Source organism: Polyodon spathula, chromosome 7 (genome assembly GCF_017654505.1).
Source record: "Polyodon spathula isolate WHYD16114869_AA chromosome 7, ASM1765450v1, whole genome shotgun sequence".
NCBI classification, from domain to species: domain Eukaryota; kingdom Metazoa; phylum Chordata; class Actinopteri; order Acipenseriformes; family Polyodontidae; genus Polyodon; species Polyodon spathula.
Window position 1 is genome coordinate 41248092 of NC_054540.1, and position 19015 is coordinate 41267106.

The following is a 19015-nucleotide window of genomic DNA, read 5'->3' on the forward strand; positions in this document are numbered from 1 at the left end:
AAAACAATCTTTGCTTTTACCTTCATATCTTGCCCAAGCCTAATTCTGGTCCCCTTAATTTTGTTTCAAACAGAGCTGACAAATGATGTGGATTGTTCATCCCGACCCTACTTTTAACTCACATTCACTTTTGCAGTCGCTTAATTTAACGCTGTGCTTTTGTTATATTTTTGTTCAACAGAGATGGCCTGACAGATTTGTTTTTTTAAGCATAAAAATGAATACCCATTGCGGACTGTACACTGATAGCAAGTCCTTCAGGCGCCAGTATTTCGCCAAACATACCACAAAGCATTTTGGGATATTGCAGGATACACAAAAAAATGTAGTTCGGTATTACAGCATCCACACTTGTGACACACCACACTACCTGATGCGATCTAATTAGAACCGGACTCGAGACTACCCCCTGAGTTGGTCTCAAGTCTGGTTCAAGTACGGTATTAAACGCTGTGTAGTGTGGACGGTAACCGTATTTAGCACTTTTAAGCCGGTTTAAAGGCATAGTGTGGACAGGGCCTAAGACAACAGAACCCAAAGTTATGAGCATATTATGAATGAACAATGTGAAAAAATGAAGACAACTGAAACTTATTATTTTAGGAATGTTAAGTGTAATAAAAGAAAGTTAAAGAGTATTAATAAGAAAATAAAAAATACGCGAAAGTTGTTAAATACAAGAATTCTTTTCACTTTGATAAAACCTCTTTAACACAGAACTTAGCAGAACTTGATTCAATTACTGGAAAGCAATCAGCAATCAGGAAACTGTAGGGTGGCGTTTTCTGGAGAGGGATAGGGGTTCTGAGCAATTATGCATGTCAATCACTGCCTTTGTTACCTCATTGGCTTGGCCTTACTCTGAATGGCTGTTTTCCCTTAGTATGTATTTTGAGTAATTGTATGTATTGCAGTCTGTTATTTGTGCCTCTATAATAAGGAAAATGAAGTATGTTTTTACTTTGCCTTTTTACTTGTGTTCTCCAAATCTATAGTCCTCAAGTACTGATATTTTTAATGTGAACTTCCCTCCTTTAGTGGCTGGTAGTTCTGATTAAGTGCTGTGTTCTGTTGTCTGATCAGTTTGTAATATCAAAATAGCTATTGTTTCTTTAACTTCTCCACAGAAAGCTGATTTTTAGCACACACTATCTTGCTGCCACAGTATTACACTAATGCACATGACTGGAATCAAATGTGCTATGCTGTAATGTTCACATACAGTTTATATTTGTATGCATTAACATATTAGATGGCAGACAAATGCAAATCAAATTAAAGCTCCAAAAGTAATGTTTAATTTTATATACATGATTTAATTAATGGTTCTGTTAAATGCAGCCTTCTCAAGTGCAGCTCCACCAAACCATACCGTGTTCACAGTCCACTTGTTCTTGTCTACTACAGCTTAGGAAGCATTTCCCCTAATTTTGCCTCTTATTCCGGTAGCATTATATTACAAATAACTTGTGATAAGTCTTAAGTTTTAGGTAACAGCAGTTTTAATTGCAGTCACTACAGATAAACACATGATTGTTCGGACTTTAGTACACACGATGTCGTGCATAACTATCCTCCGCGTTTACAAAGTCACAACTCATGAAACGTATATGGCACACATTATACTTTGAGTGCAGGCCTTTTAAATAATGTCAAAATTAATGGGAAACAATAAATATGTACTTTGGTTTCCACATAAAATATCACGTTTACAAACTGCTCCAGGTGCACTTGCATTTATCACAGGCTGGTATCTTTCCAATTCAAGACGTAAACATTAACATTCAATTAGACGCTTCTCAGCAACTGTAACTAACTTCGACTGCACATTGTAAGATCGCGCAGAGTGGAGCAACAACACCAGGTAAGCAAGGTTTAGTACTTTAACTCGAGTAGCGCTTGCGCAGTCAAAGTGTTTAGTACTTTTAAGTTTCCAGTTCGTGAAGTTGTCTGCGGCCTCCTTACCTGCATCCCAGGCACTTGAACTGATACCGGCGAATGGGCCATGGCGGTCTCTGCGTCCTCGGGTAGCGCAACTAACACTGCCTGGACTTCTTCTAGGCCCTCTCCCTTTTGTCTTAACACAGCAGTGACAGGTCAGCAGCAATCGAACTGTGTCTAAAAGTCTGCTTATTGTTATTGTTGTATATAACGCAATATGATCTTTCTAGTTTCTTCGATACACTTCAGGTAGATTTACTCCCTGTCTGTTCTTTTGATCACTGCCCTGTGCAGGGTTAAATGATGGTCCGTATTTCTTCTGCCTTTGTACAGGTGCTCGTTGTCAGAAGGATTCCGCTGTTGCTATGTTTTGGTGGACAAAGTTTTAAGGAAGGCTTCAGCAATGGGATGTGATCGCCATGTTTGCTGTTGAAAGAAAAGTGAGTGTACTGTGTTCTAGCTGGTTAGGGTGGAGTCGTGCTATCGAGCCAGAACACGGAGAGTCTACGTCACGACTGTTGCAGTAAAACACTGGAGCTCAGGGTGTGATACGGTGAAAGCACTACACTGTGCTGGAGCCCATAAGAGCATAAGAACGTAGCTCGCGCAATGTTGTAACTGTTTCCTGAAAGGAAAGAGTTTGTAATGGTAGATGCCAGCGCCCTTGTCAGCGAAATACACTTTGCCTCCGGTACTGATACTGTGATACCGCAGGACTGGCAATTAGTTTAGTACTAGTAGTCGTTTACAGCATTATTTCTGTAGTGTACATATTTGTATTTTCTATTAAATGTATTAACCAGATTTAAATGTGCTTACATATTTAAGAACTGTGTTCCTTTAGATCCCATGTCTGAAATATTCAGCACCATTTGAAAGTGTACCAACTGCCTTTAACAAACATGAATTAGGAGGCAGAGACGAGCAGTGAGGAGCTCGTTTAAAATGTATTGTAGTTTCAGTCCCTTCGAGATCCAGACCTTATTGCATTTAGCGTCTCCTTGGGATTTTTGTACCAGATACTTTGTGCTATTACCAGAAGTCATAAAAAGGGCCATCATCTACTTTTTAAACACGGAATGTTGTCAGGTGATTAGTTATTGTAAAACGGCGTTTAAAAAACAAAGTGGATGTAGCTTACAAAAATAAATAAATAAATACAAATACAAATTCCATACATGTTACCATTTGTTATTTCGGTCTCAAATGAGCAGTTGTTTAAAAAAAAAAAAAAAACATGACTACACAAGGTTAAATAAAGCTCTCGGTTTGTTTGCATTTCAGGCAGTCGTTTATTGTTCCCTCTCAATTCGAAGATGACCACTAATGGTGATTACCTGTAATACTGCCCGAGGATCCCTGCCCGCTGTATACCATTTATTGGATAGCTGCGAGAGCTCTAGATACAGCTGCCGCTAGGCTCCCTTCCTGACTCGGACCTACTCGATCACCTATCCCGGGAAGACCCCTAAACTATCATCCAAAGGAAGCCATTTCTCTTTTTCTTTCTCAAGACGTACAGTGTTGAGCTGAGCGTGCTGATAGAAAAGAGCTTCTCGAGTCGATTGTCTTTCCTTTGTATTCATGCTGACAAGCTGGACAGAAGTAGACCTTCGACCCCGAATCAACGACTTTGAAAAGAGAGTCTTTTTGCCTTGTTGTCTATGGTGTTCCACAGGGCTCCATTCTAGGTCACTTGCTGTTTTCATTATATATGCTACCATTAGGTAACATTATCCGCAGACACAGAGGGAACTTCCATTGCTATGCAGATGATACCCAGATATATATTTGTCCCTAAAGCCAGGAATTTCTTCTGCCTGGGTGTTATTAGCTACTTGCCTTACAGGCAAAAAGTATTGGATGTCACAGAATTTACCAATGTTGAATTCAGATAAAACTGAGGTTATGCTAGTGGGTTTACAGAACCAACGAAAAGGAAATGTGGGATTACATGAGCTCGACCCTTGTAGTCTCATCAAACCTTAAAACTAGACATTAAGAGATTTGGGGTCATATTTGATCTTTATCTATCATTTGACACTCATTAGTTACTAAAGTATCTTTTTACCATTTGAGAAATATGACAAACTTAGACCAGTTATTTATCTGATACTGAGAGGCTAATGCATGCCTTTATTTCACCTAGAATTGATTATTTCCAAAAATGTGCATTGTCCCGCTTGTAGCTTGTTCAGAATACCGCCACTAGAATTGTGACTCAAACCTGGAAAAGTGAACATATTACCCCTGTTTTGGCCTCTTTACACTGGCTCCCTGTGCAGTATAGAATTGGTTAAGATTTTTTCTGTTGACTTACAAGGCCCTGAAGGAATTAGCACCTAGTTATTTAAAGGAGTTACTGACTCTGTATCTTTCAAACTGCACTCTGAGATCACAGGACGTGGGGCTGCTAGTTAGACTTTAGGGTGTATGACAGGGTGAGGAGCCCTGCACATGAAAAGGAGGCAGAGCAATGCCCTGCCATGAATGTATTTGTTTATTTTAGAACAGGGTTCCCCTCCGCCCCTGTGCAATTTATTATTTTGTATTTGTTTTGTTGTATTATTATTATTGTCTGCGTTGTAAAAGGCAGACATTGTTTTCTCTCGGTTTCTTTATTCTTCTTATTCCATGTTTCTGACCGATTTCTGGAACCTACCTGCTCCTAGAGCTTTGAACTGATCAACTTGAAACTTGGCACAACATTGCACTCTGTCTAACATTAGTTGCTATTACTTTTGGTGCTGATCGGACTTATGGATTTGGGGGTAACAGGTCATGACCCCCAAAACTTAAACAGCTTATAAGTCCTTACGGGGAAAAGATAGAGTCATAGTGACTACTGAGCATGTATAGGAATCCATTGGTTCTCTATAAGACCAATGTTTTTTCTGTTGACCTATCACCTTCCTAGACCAAGATAATGGAGATTTGGCGAATTAAAAAATTACCACTAAAACTGGACAGCTCATAACTCCTGAAAGAGGGCAGATAGGCCCAAAATTTGTAGTGAACATGTATAAGAACCATTGTATGCTCTATGAAAATATGTATTTTCCCGTGACCTATGACCTTTCTAGAGCCAGATATAGAATTTTGGCATTTTGCCAAAGTAAACAAATTTTTGAAAACTCATAGTTACAGAGTGCTTTTGGGTACTGGTTACTATTGAACACTAATAGGAAACTGCCAAAGGTCTCTCTTTGACCTTTCGTTACTGGCCAAACTGGACAACGAAACACTAATATCTTAAATCTCCATAAATACTGCAGATAGACTCATATTTACTATTGAACACGTATAGAAACCAATCAAGAGCTTTCTAAAAATGTCATGGACTTTGACCTTTGACCTCTCCTTCATGGTCAAACTGGACAGTAGACTGTTTTAACAGCTTAAATCATTTTACCTACTGCAGGTAGACTCCTGTTTACTATTCCACATGTATAAGAAACAAATTGGCTACTGAAACTACTACTACCATACTTTTAAAATTACACACTCTACAAAACAACCATACAACGCAGACAAAGTTTCTTTAGAAACTTCCAATCTATATAATAATAATAATAATAATAATAATAATAATATGTATTTATAAATATGGCGGCGAATCCGTATGTTTTTGTTATTGTTTTCATTTAAATGTGTTCTGGCAGAGGTGAGGTCGGCAGCTCTACCGATCCCTCTGCCAGCAAAAGTATTTAAAAGTAAGCCACTCTGGTATGTGCAAACTTATGGAAAACTTAATATGTTCCAAAATGGAAAATTACTATATGGTAATGTGAGGCGTTGTTGAACTAGCCGGCAGTCACATGTAATTAATAAACTTGTATGGATTGTGGCCGAGGGGTAATGGAATAATTACTAGTTAGTTAAACCCCTCGGCCGTGGTATATAAACCTGCAGCACTCTCAGTTTGGTGTGGGTGTTCGAGAGGGAGAACGAGAGCTAACGAGAGAAACAATGGAGATTAAATTAAACATAGGATCAGTGAAAGCAATCTGCCCAGCCTGACCTGTGTTTTGTGTTCAAGATTTGTTTTATTTAAATTTTTATTTTGCTCTGAGTGTTGTTAGTCTTTGTTTTGTTGTTTAAATAAACTGTGTTCTTCCTGCATCTGGTCTGACATCACCACACTGTCATCCCTGTCACAGGGTCCAAATTGTGTTTAAGCATAGGCTTTACCACAGCTACCTTAAGTGCTGAGGGAACTATACCGGACGAAAGTGAACAAGAGAGCATTATCTTTGTATTATTGAAGCTGCTGATTGTGAATTCCCTGAGGATGCCTGGACAGGTTCCATTGGGCCCTGAGGATTTGTTTATTTTAAGTGCTGCTATCTCCCTTAGCACTTTGTTCTCTTTTATAACAAACTCTGGTAATTATGTTTGTTTACATTCTGTTAACTTTAGTATATTGTGTAAGTCCTCCTTTTGTAAATACTTGTACAAAGTATTGATTAAGTACGTCTGTGATTTAGTAGTCTTTAGTCACTAAATTACCACTGCTGTCATGTAAATTACTAACTCTTTCACTTTCACTTTCCTTTAGCATTAACATATTGAAAAAGCCCTTTTGTATTAAATTTACTATCTGTCGCTACTCTCTAGTGCCCTTTTTGCTCTCCTGGTCTGCTTTTTAAGGTCTCTACAGGCCTCTCTATTTGTGAGGCTGCTTCCTTGATTTAGTGGAAAGATATAATTATTTTATTTTTATTACCCAATAGATCGATTTACCTACGTGGTTCCTTTTCTCATTTTTGGGTTAAATTCATAGTTTCCTATGACATTTCATGTGCCTAATTAATTTATTAGCTACAGCCACTTGAAATAAAGTTTATTCAAATATCCCGGACAGTTGATTTTAGTCTTATGAAAATGATATTTGCTACCAAATTTGTAAGTAGTGGTATTAGACATTGTCAGATTAGTAGGCAGTTCTGCAGGCATACACCAATGATGTAGCATTGTGTCTAGAGATACACTGGTCTCCATAGTGACAGCAAGGACTATAAAAAGCATAAAAGGCTGTACATGTGACTTCCCTTCAAAAGTAGAGGATGTCACTGTGCAAACCCACAGATTGCTTTCACAATAGGGATGTACTGAATAAATGAATTTCGAAACAGTAAGCAACTGCACAAAAACAAGAGCTGGCATGCCTAAATGGCTGCTAAAATGCTTCATCACTCATGAATTAGAACCATGGTTTGTAATCTTGGGACATATTTTAGTTTTAAACAATGAACTGGCATATGAAGAAAAAGCCCTTTTTGATGCAGACTTTTTGGTTTGTTTTCTGAAAAGAAATCCCCTCACTGCAGTTTGCACTACAGAATGTTGTTGTTATTATAGTAATACAGGTAGAAGTCTTTCTAGGCTAACATTGTGGCTAGTGCCTTCCTGTGACGAAGTGCCCGCCCCTCTGTGTATTTTCTGTTATATGTTGCGTGTGGTGTGTTAAATGTTGTGTACCAATGACTATACACCAGGATATAAATGGGTCTGTCTAACACAAGTGTTTAAAATGTATATTTGTATTTAGGCACGAGGATTGCACAGCACTTCACGTGCAAGTAAAATGTAATATGTGAGCACAGGGAATTGCACTTTATTAATTCACATGCAGTTGTACCGCGACTCCAATTGAATGATTGATTAGAGGTCGAGTCTCGGTACAGCTGCATAAAAGCAGCATGTTTTCACGTACTCAGGGTTGTGTGTTCAGTGAGTGGAGAATGGGTGTGGAGAGGAGAGAATTAAGAAAGAGAAAACTTAACAAAGTAATTTATATGACCGTTGTTTTCGCTCACCTTGTTTGTCTGTTACAAACACATTCAATCAGTGTAAAAACAAACAGACAAATTAAACTGTTTAAGTGACGACACACGCTTGTTTTTGTTATAACCTTTTTATTTTCTGTTCTGTTTATTTATTAAATGCTGAGCGAAAGCATTTGCTCATCTCCGCCAAACTCCACCTCTCTGTCATTTTATTTTCTGCTTCTGGTCTGATGTCACCCACTCCGGCCGTCTTTGTGACACTTCCTCAGTGTAACATGTAGTCTTGGTTACTAAATATCGTTTTGGACGGGACAGACCCACTTTTGGAACATTGGAACAATTTCTTCCCTGTGCATCATCACCCAGGTAACAGAGGCTTGTATTTTCATGCAGACAGTGTTATTACAGTACAATTACCCTTGATGTTACTAAAGGGAAGGTTGAACGGCCATTAACGCTAACAAGCATCTGTACTGCACCGTGCAAATCTGGAGAATTGCTGAACAGTCAACATTCATATTTGCAACTGATCACTGAGAATTACGGGTGGGTTTGTCCATTCTGTTGCTAAACGAACTGGCGGCTATCCTCGTCTGAGTCATCTCTGTCTGAAGAGGTTAGAATAGGGTGGTCTAACAAAACGGCTCATACAGGTAGCACTGTATTGCCTAGTTCTGAATCTTGTCTAGATCATTTTGAATGACCTTTGCTGCTGCAACAGTGTTTGCCACTCCTCCTATTTTTGTGTCGTCTGCAAATTTAACAAGTTTGCTTTCTATACCAGAATCTAAATCATTAATGTAGATTAGGAGTAGCAGAGGACCTAATACTGATCCCTGTAGTACTCCACTGGTTACCACACTCCATTCTGAGGTCTTCCTCTAATCAGTACTTTCTGTTTACCACTCCCTAATCCATGTTCATGTGTTTTCTTGAATCCCAACTGCGTTCAGTTTGAGAATTAATCTTTTTTGCAGGATTCAAAAACTTTCTGGAAATCTAAATAAACCATGTCATATGCTTTGCAATTATCCATTATCGATGTTGCATCCTCAAAAAAACAGGTTAGTTAGACACGATCTCCTTTTCCCTTTTTGTGGATCGGTATTATGTTTGCAATTTTCCAGTCTGTCGGTACCACCCCTGTGTCAAGAGACTGTTGCATGATCTTGGTTTGCGGTTTGTAAATAACTTCTTTCATTTCTTTGAATACTACTGGGAGGATCTCATCCGGCCCAGGGGATTTGTTTATTTTAAGAGCTCCTAGTCCCTTTAACACTTCTGCCTCGGTTATGCTAAAGTTATTTAAAACTGGATAGGAACTGGATGACATGTGGGGCATGTTGTCGGTATCCTCCTTTGTAAAAACTTGTGAAAAGTAATCACTTAATATATTTGCTATTTTATTGTCTTCATCTATGATTTTGCCATTTGTATCTCTTAGACATTTAACCTCCTCTTTGAATGTTCTCTTGCTGTTGTAATATTGGAAAAACATGTTGGAATTGGTTTTAGCCCCCTTAGCAATGTTCATTTCTATTTCTCTCTTGGCCTTTCCGTAGCAGCCGTGGCTCTGGTCATGTAGCTGCCCTGGCTCAGGGTCCTGCTGCCCGGGTAGGGTTCCAGGACCCCAGGCATTGCTTCCACCGCCCCGGGGAGGGTTCCACCGCCCTACGCTGCCTTCCACTGCCCCACGAATGGTTCCAGAACCCCGGGTATTGCTCCCACCGCCCCGGGCTGCCTTCCACCGCCCCGGGGACGGCTCCAGGACCCCTAGCATTTCTCCTACCGCCCAGGGCAGGACTCTAGGACCCCGGCTACTGCTCCCACCTCCCAGGGCTCCCTTCCATCACCTGGGGGACGGTTTGACGACACCGGGACTTGGTGACCGTGGCCACCGTGGCTCTGGTCATGTAGCGGCCGTGGCTCTGGTCATGTAGCTGCCCGGGAGGGCTCCAGGAGCCCGGCAGCAGCTCCCACCGCGCGGGACTCCCTTCCACCACCCAGGGCTGGCCTCAGCTACCTGGAGGAGGGCTCCAGGAGCCCGGCAGCAGCTTCCACCACCCACCGCTGGCTTCCACCGCCCAGCGCTGGCCTCAGCAAGCCAGGGGAGGGCTCCGGGAGCCCGGCAGCAGCTTTCATCACCCACCTCTGGCTTCCACCACCCAGGTCTGGCCTCAACAAGCTGGGGGAGGGCTCCAGGAGCCCAGCAGCAGCTTCCACCACCCACCGCTGGCTTCCACCGCCCAGGGCTGGCCTCACCAAGCCGGGGCATGGCTCCAGGAGCCTGGCAACAGCTTCCACCACCCACCGCTGGCTTCCACCCCCTAGGGCTGGCCTCCACCCCCTAGGGCTGGCCTCAGCAAGCCGGGGAAGGGCTCCAAGACCCCGGCAGCAGCTTCCACCACCCACCGCTGGCTTCCACCACCCACCGCTGGCTTCCACCTCCCAGTGCTGGCTTCCACCTCCCAGTGCTGGCTTCCACCTCCCAGGGCTGGCTTCAGCAAGCCGGGGCAGGGCTCCAGGAGCCCAGCAGCAGCTTGCCCTACCCACCGCTGGCTTTCACCGCCCAGGGCTGGCCTCAGCAAACTGGAGGAGGGCTCCAGGAGCCTGGCAGCAGCTTCCACCACCCACCGCTGGCTTCCACCACCCCGTCATGGCCTCAGCAAGCCGGGGGAGGGCTCCAGGAGCCCGGCAGCAGCTCCCACCTCTCGGTGCTGCCTTCCACCTCCTCGGGCTGCCTTCCAGCACCGCGGGCAGGGATCAAGGACCCCGGCAGCAGCTCCCGCAGCCCTGGGCTCCCTTCCACCAACCCGGGGCTGCCTTCAACCATGCCGGGGAGGGCTCCAGGAGCCCGGCAGCAGCTTCCACCACCCACCGCTGGTTTCATCAAGCCAGGGGAGGGCTCCAGGAGCCCGGCAGCAGCTTTCACTGTCCAGGGCTGGCTTCAGCAAGCTGTGGGCAGGGTTCTGACTTCCATGGCCACCATCCTGCTGTCTGTATCAACCGACGCCTTTCGTGGGGTCTGATGAGCGTCGGCATCGGTTAAAACTGCAGACCGTCCTGAGCGCCAGCTATCATGGGGGAAACTTCAGAGGGAACCAGCTACTAGACGGTTCGATTAGTCTTTCGCCCCTATACCCAGGTTGGACGACCGAATTGCACGTCAGGACCGCTGCGAACCTCCACCAGCGTTTCCGCTGGCTTCGCCCTGCCCAGGCATAGTTCACCATCTTTCGGGTCCTATCGCGCGCGCTCGCGCTCCACCTCCCCGGCGACGCGGGACAGAGGTGGGCGGTGTGCCTGCTGCGTGTGGGGGGGGGGGGGGGGGGGGCCGGCCCTCACTTTCATTGAGCCGCGCGCGTTAGACTCCTTGGTCCGTGTTTCAAGACGGGTCGGATGGGTAGCCGACGTCGCCTGACCCCTGGCACCCGGCGTGATTCCTCGGGAGCGGCGAGAGGAGGTGTGGGGGGGGGCGAGTGCGGCGACGGGCTTCTCCCTCGGCCCCGGCGAGTGGCCAATCGTGGCGGTGGGGATGTAACACTCGGTCAGCCGAGCCACCTTCCTGAATCCCTGGGTCTTGCAGAGCTGGTTGCGGCTGATGGGGATTGTGCGAGGGGTACGGCGATGAATTGCCTGCTGCCCCGTGGAGGTTCCCGGCCCTCGGCCCGGCCGGGTTGAACTCTCTGGGTGGACTGCGCGGACCCCATCCGTTTACCTCTCGAATGTTTCACGCCCTCTTGAACTCTCTCTTCAAAGTTCCTTTCAACTTTCCCTCACGGTACTTATTGGCTATCGGTCTCGTGCCGGTATTTAGCCTAGATGGAGTTTACCACCCGCTTTAGGGTACATTCTCAAACAACTTGACTCAGAGAAAACCTGACCCCGGGCACAACGGGGGCCACCACTGGCCTCACACCATCCGGGGGAGCCTCGATCAGAAGGACTTGAGGCCCCCCCGATCGACGCCAGGGATGCAGTCTTCCGTACGCCACATTTCACGCGCCCGCCGGGGCAGGCGGGGATTCGGCGCTGGGCTCGGCAAACTGGATTTACAAAGCACTGAAAAAATAAAGACTAATTGCAAAATCCCTTTACAGAGAATAAGCTTCCCAGCGCCAATTCAGATGTCTCCACAACTCAAAGTAAGTTACATTTGTTAATAATAATACAGTATAATCGTAAATCTCGAAAAACTACTCACTTCTAAATCTTTTGTAGTCATTTTTGTATTACTTTAGTATAAATACATGTTAATTTGGATTCATATGTTGTTTTTTTCTGACTTTGTGTAACAAAAAGACACACTGTGGCAGGCTGGCGAGTGGATAGAGGCCCAGAGACAGTCTGTAGTTCAAAAAAATAATTTTATTATAAATACACAAAAATTAAAGGGCACAAGGGCCAAAACAAAACGATTTAAACACAAAAAGAAAGACAAAAAGCAAAACTAACAAAAATAACAATTTCCAGGCTGGGCAATGCCTTCACTGGATTTATCAAAATTCAAAAATCACACACCAAAAACCACCAACCTGCTTCCTCAGCTCCCTCCTCTCAAATGAGAAGCAGAGGCCTCCTTTTATGTCAGGTGGCTGGGCGCTGATTGATCGTTAATTAACCTAATCAACCCCAGCCACCTCAACATAATAAACCCAGGCAGGTAGGGGAAATTAACCCCATCCCTGCCAATTTAAAGGGCAGAGCTTTGCTCTGCCACACACCTCCCCCCCATGTACAACATACACCGGCCGCAATCGGCCAACTCCCCCCTTCCACCCCACCCCCCTCAAGTCCAATTATGTCCCTTGGTGGGGCTGTTATGGTGGGTGGTGGTGGGCGGGGTTGATGTCGGAGCCCCCAAGCCTTCTTTGGTTGAGGGGGCCCCGGATCTCCAAGGTAGTACGGCAACAGCGGCCCGTCTCTCTCTGGTGGCGGAGGCAGCGACGGCGGCCCGGCTCCCTCTAGTGGCGGAGGCGGCGACGGCGGTCCGGCTCCCTCTAGTGGCGGAGGCGGCGACGGCGACGGACCCTCGGCAACCCTAGAAAACAAAAGCAGTCTCAAGCGATGCGGAGCAGCAAGCAACCCCAGGCGATCCAAAAAGCTCTGGGAGCGACGACAGCTCCTCACCCCTCTCTGGCTCTGGGAGCGACGACAGCTCCTCACCCCTCTCTGGCTCTCGGGAAGGCGGCTCACCCCTCTCTGGCTCTCGGGAAGGCGGCTCACCCCTCTTTATTGGAGTGACCGGGGCATCTCCCATGTCTACGGCCAGGTAATTAACCACTATGAGGGCAACCTCTGGGAAGGACGCTGGGTGGTGTTGTTCCTCCCACTGTTCCCACCTCTCCCCATCTCGACGCCACAGCGTGTTGATAACTATGGGGAGATCGTGGACGAGGTCTGCCTCAGGGTGCATCAACCAGTCCCATATTTTCTGGGATGGTGGTGAAGGTGGTGGTGCTGGAGGTAGTGGGGTGGCCCCTGATGCCCGGGGTGAATACTGCACCTCTTCCTGGGCCTGGTTGTAGGGGCATCCTGCCCAGTTGTGGCCATCCTCCTCACACTGGCCACACCAGTTTGCCGGTGGCACATCTGGGCAGGACCGCCAATGATGGTCCTCCTTCCCGCACCAGGAACACCAAGGGAAGAGGCTGGCCGGGTCCTCCAGCGGGGGCTGCAGCAGCTTACATTTCTTCAGCTGCTGCTTGTCCTGCCTTTGCTGCTGTCTGCTCTTTCCCATTTTTTTTTTTTTTTTTTTTGCAAAAAAAAAAAAAAAAAAAAAAAATTCTCAAAAATTCAAATAAATAAATAAATAAATGTGCTCTGAGCCTCTAGGTGGCGCTATCCCACTTCTGAAACCAAATGTGGCAGGCTGGTGAGTGGATAGAGGCCCAGAGACAGTCTGTAGTTCAAAAAAATAATTATTTTATTATAAATACACAAAAATTAAAGGGCACAAGGGCCAAAACAAAGCGATTTAAACACAAAAAGAAAGACAAAAAGCAAAACTAACAAAAATAACAATTTCCAGGCTGGGCAATGCCTTCACTGGATTTATCAAAATTCAAAAATCACACACCAAAAACCACCAACCTGCTTCCTCAGCTCCCTCCTCTCAAATGAGAAGCAGAGGCCTCCTTTTATGTCAGGTGGCTGAGCTCTGATTGATCGTTAATTAACCTAATCAACTCCAGCCACCTGAACATAATAAACCCAGGCAGGTAGGGGAAATTAACCCCATCCCTGCCAATTTAAAAAGGGCAGAGCTTTGCTCTGCCACACACACATTTGCCCGTTTTCCCATTGGAAATAGTGATATTTTGAAATATCACTGTCCTGGTCACAAAAGCAAAGTTTGTGGGGAATAATAGCCATTTCCATACTTTTGAGGCATAAGCAATTAGAAAATAACACTTACTACCCAGGAACAAAAATTGTGTTACATTGTTTTATTTCCACCCCCTTTGAACGCATTGCAATGGACATAGTCGGCCCTTTGCTACCTTCTGACTCCGGGTATACGCACATACAGTGCCAAGAAAAGGTTTGTGAACCCCAGTGATAATTATGGAAATTCCATAGTTTCACCATGATAGTTTTCTCGAATCAAAACTCAAGTAAGGGGATAATTAGAATCAGGTGTTTAAATAATTAGGTAGATCTTCAGGGGTGAGTTTGGGAGGCCCTATCCTATGTAAAGATCAGAAACTTTGAGTTTGGTCTTCATCATACAGGTGTGTGGAAACACATCAGGCCATAATCAAAAGAAATCTCTGAGGACCTCAGAAAAACTGTTACTGATTGTGGCAGGGAGATTGCCAGTGGTAAATTAGTGTTGGTGTGATTTATATGTGGGAATGGGTTTATTTTGTATTGTTTTGGAGTTGATTTGTGTGATTTGAATTACTGTTTACAGACGGGCGCTCGATTGAGACTTGCTGCCTGCTAGGCTTGGTTGAGGGGAAGGGCAGCAAGTGATTGACTGTGCTGGTCCTCAATCAGCAGGTGGGCGGGTCTCGACCGAGTGTCCATCAGGTTAAAAACATCGTGGGCGATAGCTCGGGGCTGCTGCAAGGCCTGCCGTTTTCACAGCATCTTTGATTTATAGTTTGTTGTACTGTGTTTTATTTTACACTTTTTGTACAGTTTGCTGTATTAGTCCTCTGTGCGTTACCATTACTGGTAACATCACATGACCACCTTTATTTTACTTTCATTTTCTGTTTGTTTGTTAATAAAACCTGCACGCTTGTCCCGGCGTTTTCAACTTCACCCCAGTAGTCTCTCTGTATGCCTGAACAGTGGCTACCCACACGCGTGACATGAGCAAGACCCTGTCACACTGATGTTCATCAGTCTAGAAAGGGTTTCACAACCATTTCTAAGGATTTGAGGCAACACTAATCCACCGTCAGACAGTCTACAAATGGAGAAAGTTCAAGACCACAGTCACTCTACCCATGAGAGGTCGTCCTACCAAAATCTCTCCAAGAAGAAACCGGAAAATCATCAAGGAAGTCACAAAGAACCCCAGAGTAACATCCAAGGATCTGCAGGCCACTCTCACCTTGGCTGACTTCATGACGAAACTATCAGAAAAAGACTGAACAAGAATGGTATTCATGGAGCGATAGCCAGGAGAAAACCACTGCTTTCTAAAAAGAACATTGCTGCCCGTCTGAAGTTCACCAAAGAGCACATAGATGATCCACAAGACTTCTGGAACAATGTTCTCTGGACAGACGAGTAAAAGTTATAACAAAAGAAAAAAGAAAAAAAAGTTATATTTGACAAAAGTTTGTCAAAAAGCAAACACTGTTTGAACAGAAGAACCTCATCCCAACCGTAAGCATGGTGGTTGGAGTGTGATGGTTTGGGGCTGCTTTGCTGCCTCAGGACCTGGATGGCTTGCCATCATTGACACAACCATTGTATCAGAAGATTCTAGAGAAGAATGTCAGGCCATCCGTCTGTGAGCTGAAGCTGAACCGAAGGTCGGTCATGCAGCAATACAATGATCTTAAACATACAAGCAGATCTACAAAAGAATGGCTGCAGAAGTAGAAATTCTGCATTTTAGAATGGCCTAGTCAAAGTCCGGACCTAAACCCCATCAAAATGTTGTGGCTGGACCTGAAGTGAGCTGTCCATGCAAGGAAGCCCTCAAATGTCATTGAGTTGAAGCAGTTCTGTAAGGAAGAATGGGCCAAAATTCCTCAAAACCGATGTGAGAGACTGACCAACAGTTACAGGAAACATTTAGTTGAAGTCATTGCTGCACAAGGGGGTGCCACCAGTTAATGAATCTAAAGGATCACATACTTTTTCACGCATGGATTTTGAATGTTGAGTCATTTATGGATAAATAAATATTGAAAAAGTATCATGTTTGTGTCATTCATTTAATCAGGTTATCTTTTTCTATTATTAGTACTTAGATTAAGATCTAATAACTTTTTAGGTTTGAAATATGTAAAAATCCTAAGGGGTTCACAAACTTTTTCTTTGCACTGTATCAGTGGTGGTAGATTATGCAATGCGATACCCAGAGGCAGTTCCATTGAGGTCAACTAGTGCAGCTGCAATTGCCAAAAAATTAGTGCAGATTATGGCTAGAGTAGGGATCCCCAAGGAGATGTTGACTAATCATGGAACAAACTTTCTGTATAACATGCTAAAGCATGAGTATAAAATATAAAAAATATGTCCCATCAGGACATCTGTTTATCAAAACTGAACCAGGTAACTACAGACCAGTAAGCCTGACTTCTATTATATGCAAACTTATGGAAACTATAATAAGATCCAAAATGGAAAATTACCTATATGGTAACAGGGTACTGGGAGACAGTCAACATGGTTTTAGGAAAGGGAGATCGTGCCTAACTAACTTGCTTGATTTTTTTGAGGATGCAACATCGATAATGGATAATTGCAAAGCATATGACATGGTTTATTTAGATTTCCAGAAAGCTTTTGACAAAGTCCCGCACAAAAGATTAATTCTCAAACTGAACGCAGTTGGGATTCAAGGAAACACATGTACATGGATTAGGGAGTGGTTAACATGTAGAAAACAGAAAGTACTGATTAGAGGAAAAACCTCAGAATGGAGTGTGGTAACCAGCGGTGTACCACAGGGATCAGTATTAGGTCCTCTGCTATTCCTAATTTACATTAATGATTTAGATTCTGGTATAGTAAGCAAACTTGTTAAATTTGCAGACGACACAAAAGTAGGAGGAGTGGCAAACACTGTTGCAGCAGCAAAGGTCATTCAAAATGATCTAGACAAGATTCAGAACTGGGCAGACACATGGCAAATGACATTTAATAGAGGAAAGTGTAAGGTACTGCACGCAGGAAATAAAAATGTACATTATAAATATCATATGGGAGATATTGAAATTGGAGAAGGAATCTATGAAAAAGACCTAGGAGTTTTTGTTGACTCAGAAATGTCTTCATCTAGACAATGTGGGGAAGCTATAAAAAAGGCTAACAAGATGCTCGGATACATTGTGAAAAGTGTTGAATTTAAATCAAGGGAAGTAATGTTAAAACTGTACAATGCACTAGTAAGACCTCATCTTGAATATTGTGTTCAGTTCTGGTCACCTCGCTATAAAAAAGATATTGCTGCTCTAGAAAGAGTGCAAAGAAGAGCGACCAGAATTATTCCGGGCTTAAAAGGCATGTCATATGCAGACAGGCTAAAAGAATTGAATCTGTTCAGTCTTGAACAAAGAAGACTACGTGGCGACCTAATTCAAGCATTCAAAATTCTAAAAGGTATTGACAGTGTCGACGCAAGGGACTTTTTCAGCCTGAAAAAAGAAACAAGGACCAGGGGTCACAAATGGAGTTTAGAAAAAGGGGCATTCAGAACAGAAAATAGGAGACACTTTTTTACACAGAGAATTGTGAGGGTCTGGAATCAACTCCCCAGTAATGTTGTTGAAGCTGACACCCTGGGATCCTTCAAGAAGCTGCTTGATGAGATTTTGGGATCAATAAGCTACTAACAACCAAACGAGCAAGATGGGCCGAATGGCCTCCTCTCGTTTGTAAACTTTCTTATGTTCTTATCCACAGACGGATGGTTTATTGGAATGTTTTAATCAGACCCTACAGCAGATGCTGAGATGCTTTGTAAACCAAGAGCAAAAACATTGGACATCGCTTCTTCCCTACCTCTTTTTTACAGTGAGAGAGGTGCAGCAGAGTTCAACAGGGCTTTCCCCCTTCGAGCTCTTGTACAGCCAATAGCTTCGTGGCATCCTTGATCTGTTGAGAGAGGGGTGGGAGGAGCACAAAGGCTTGTCCAAAAATGTAGTGAAACGTGTGCTCCTTCTAAGAGATCGCCTGGATTTGGGCGGTTGTTTGGCCCAGGACAACCTCAAATTGTCTCAGCACCGGCAACAGCAGCATTACAATAAAAAAGCACTAATTAGAACCTTTCGACCAAGAAACAAAGTAATGGTGCTGCTTCCCTCCTCAGAATCGAAATTATGTGCTAAATGGCAGTGGCTATATGAGGCGATTTGGGCTATAGGAATGGTGAATTATGAAATTAGATAGCCCAGTTTCTGTAATGAACGTGAAATTCATCATATAAATTTATTAAAGACCTAGCGGGCATGGGAGGCCTTATTTATAGCCCCAGGCGATGTAAAGGATGATTTAGGCTCCTGTCCTGAGACTCCAAGCACTAAAATAATTTTGATGGGGGAACAATTGGTTCTCGATCAGCAACGGGAGTTGCGTAAGCTTATTGATGAGTTCAGCGATGACTTGCCTGGCAGAACCAACTTGAATATGAATATGACATTATCCCTCCACCAGGTGTCACAGTACAAGAGAGCCCTTACCGGATCCCAGAAAATTGACGAAGTGGCGTTCACAAAGAGGTATGGGACATACTCAAACTTGGGGTGATTGAACCTTCCAGGAGTGAGTGGTGCAGTCTTATTGTCATAGTGGCCAAGAAAGACGTCACCAACCGCTTCTGTGTAGATTTCCAGAAGGTAAACGTTATTGCCAAGTTCAATGAGGAACCCAATACCATTGGTCAACGAACTTCTAGATAGACTGGGAAAGGCAAAGTTTATCTCTACTCTGGACTTGACAAAGGGATATTGACAGATCCCCTTAACCTGCAGCTCCAGAGAGAAAAATGCATTTTCAACTCCTGAAGGACTGTTTCATTTAAAAACCATGCCATTTGGGCTACATACCCGCTGCCTTTCAGAGGCTGATGGATCAGGTTTTCGCCCACATCATGA

The 19015-nt window shown here is 44.1% G+C and overlaps 2 protein-coding genes across 2 annotated transcripts in view; one reads left to right on the forward strand and one right to left on the reverse strand.

Moving 5' to 3' along the window:
• Positions 1–2048, reverse strand: part of LOC121318625 (serine/threonine-protein kinase 26-like) — a 61939-nt gene extending 59891 nt beyond the window's left edge. Inside the window, exon 1 of the mRNA XM_041255501.1 lies at positions 1966–2048. Within this exon, the coding sequence (XP_041111435.1) occupies positions 1966–2007 (42 nt within the window). The 5' untranslated portion in view covers positions 2008–2048. The remainder of the gene's footprint in view (positions 1–1965) is intronic.
• Positions 2049–2308: 260 nt separating this feature from the next.
• LOC121318624 (WD repeat-containing protein 44-like) overlaps positions 2309–19015 on the forward strand; it is a 121502-nt gene continuing 104795 nt past the window's right edge. Inside the window, exon 1 of the mRNA XM_041255498.1 lies at positions 2309–2381. The gene's annotated coding sequence lies outside the window, so the exon portion shown is untranslated. The remainder of the gene's footprint in view (positions 2382–19015) is intronic.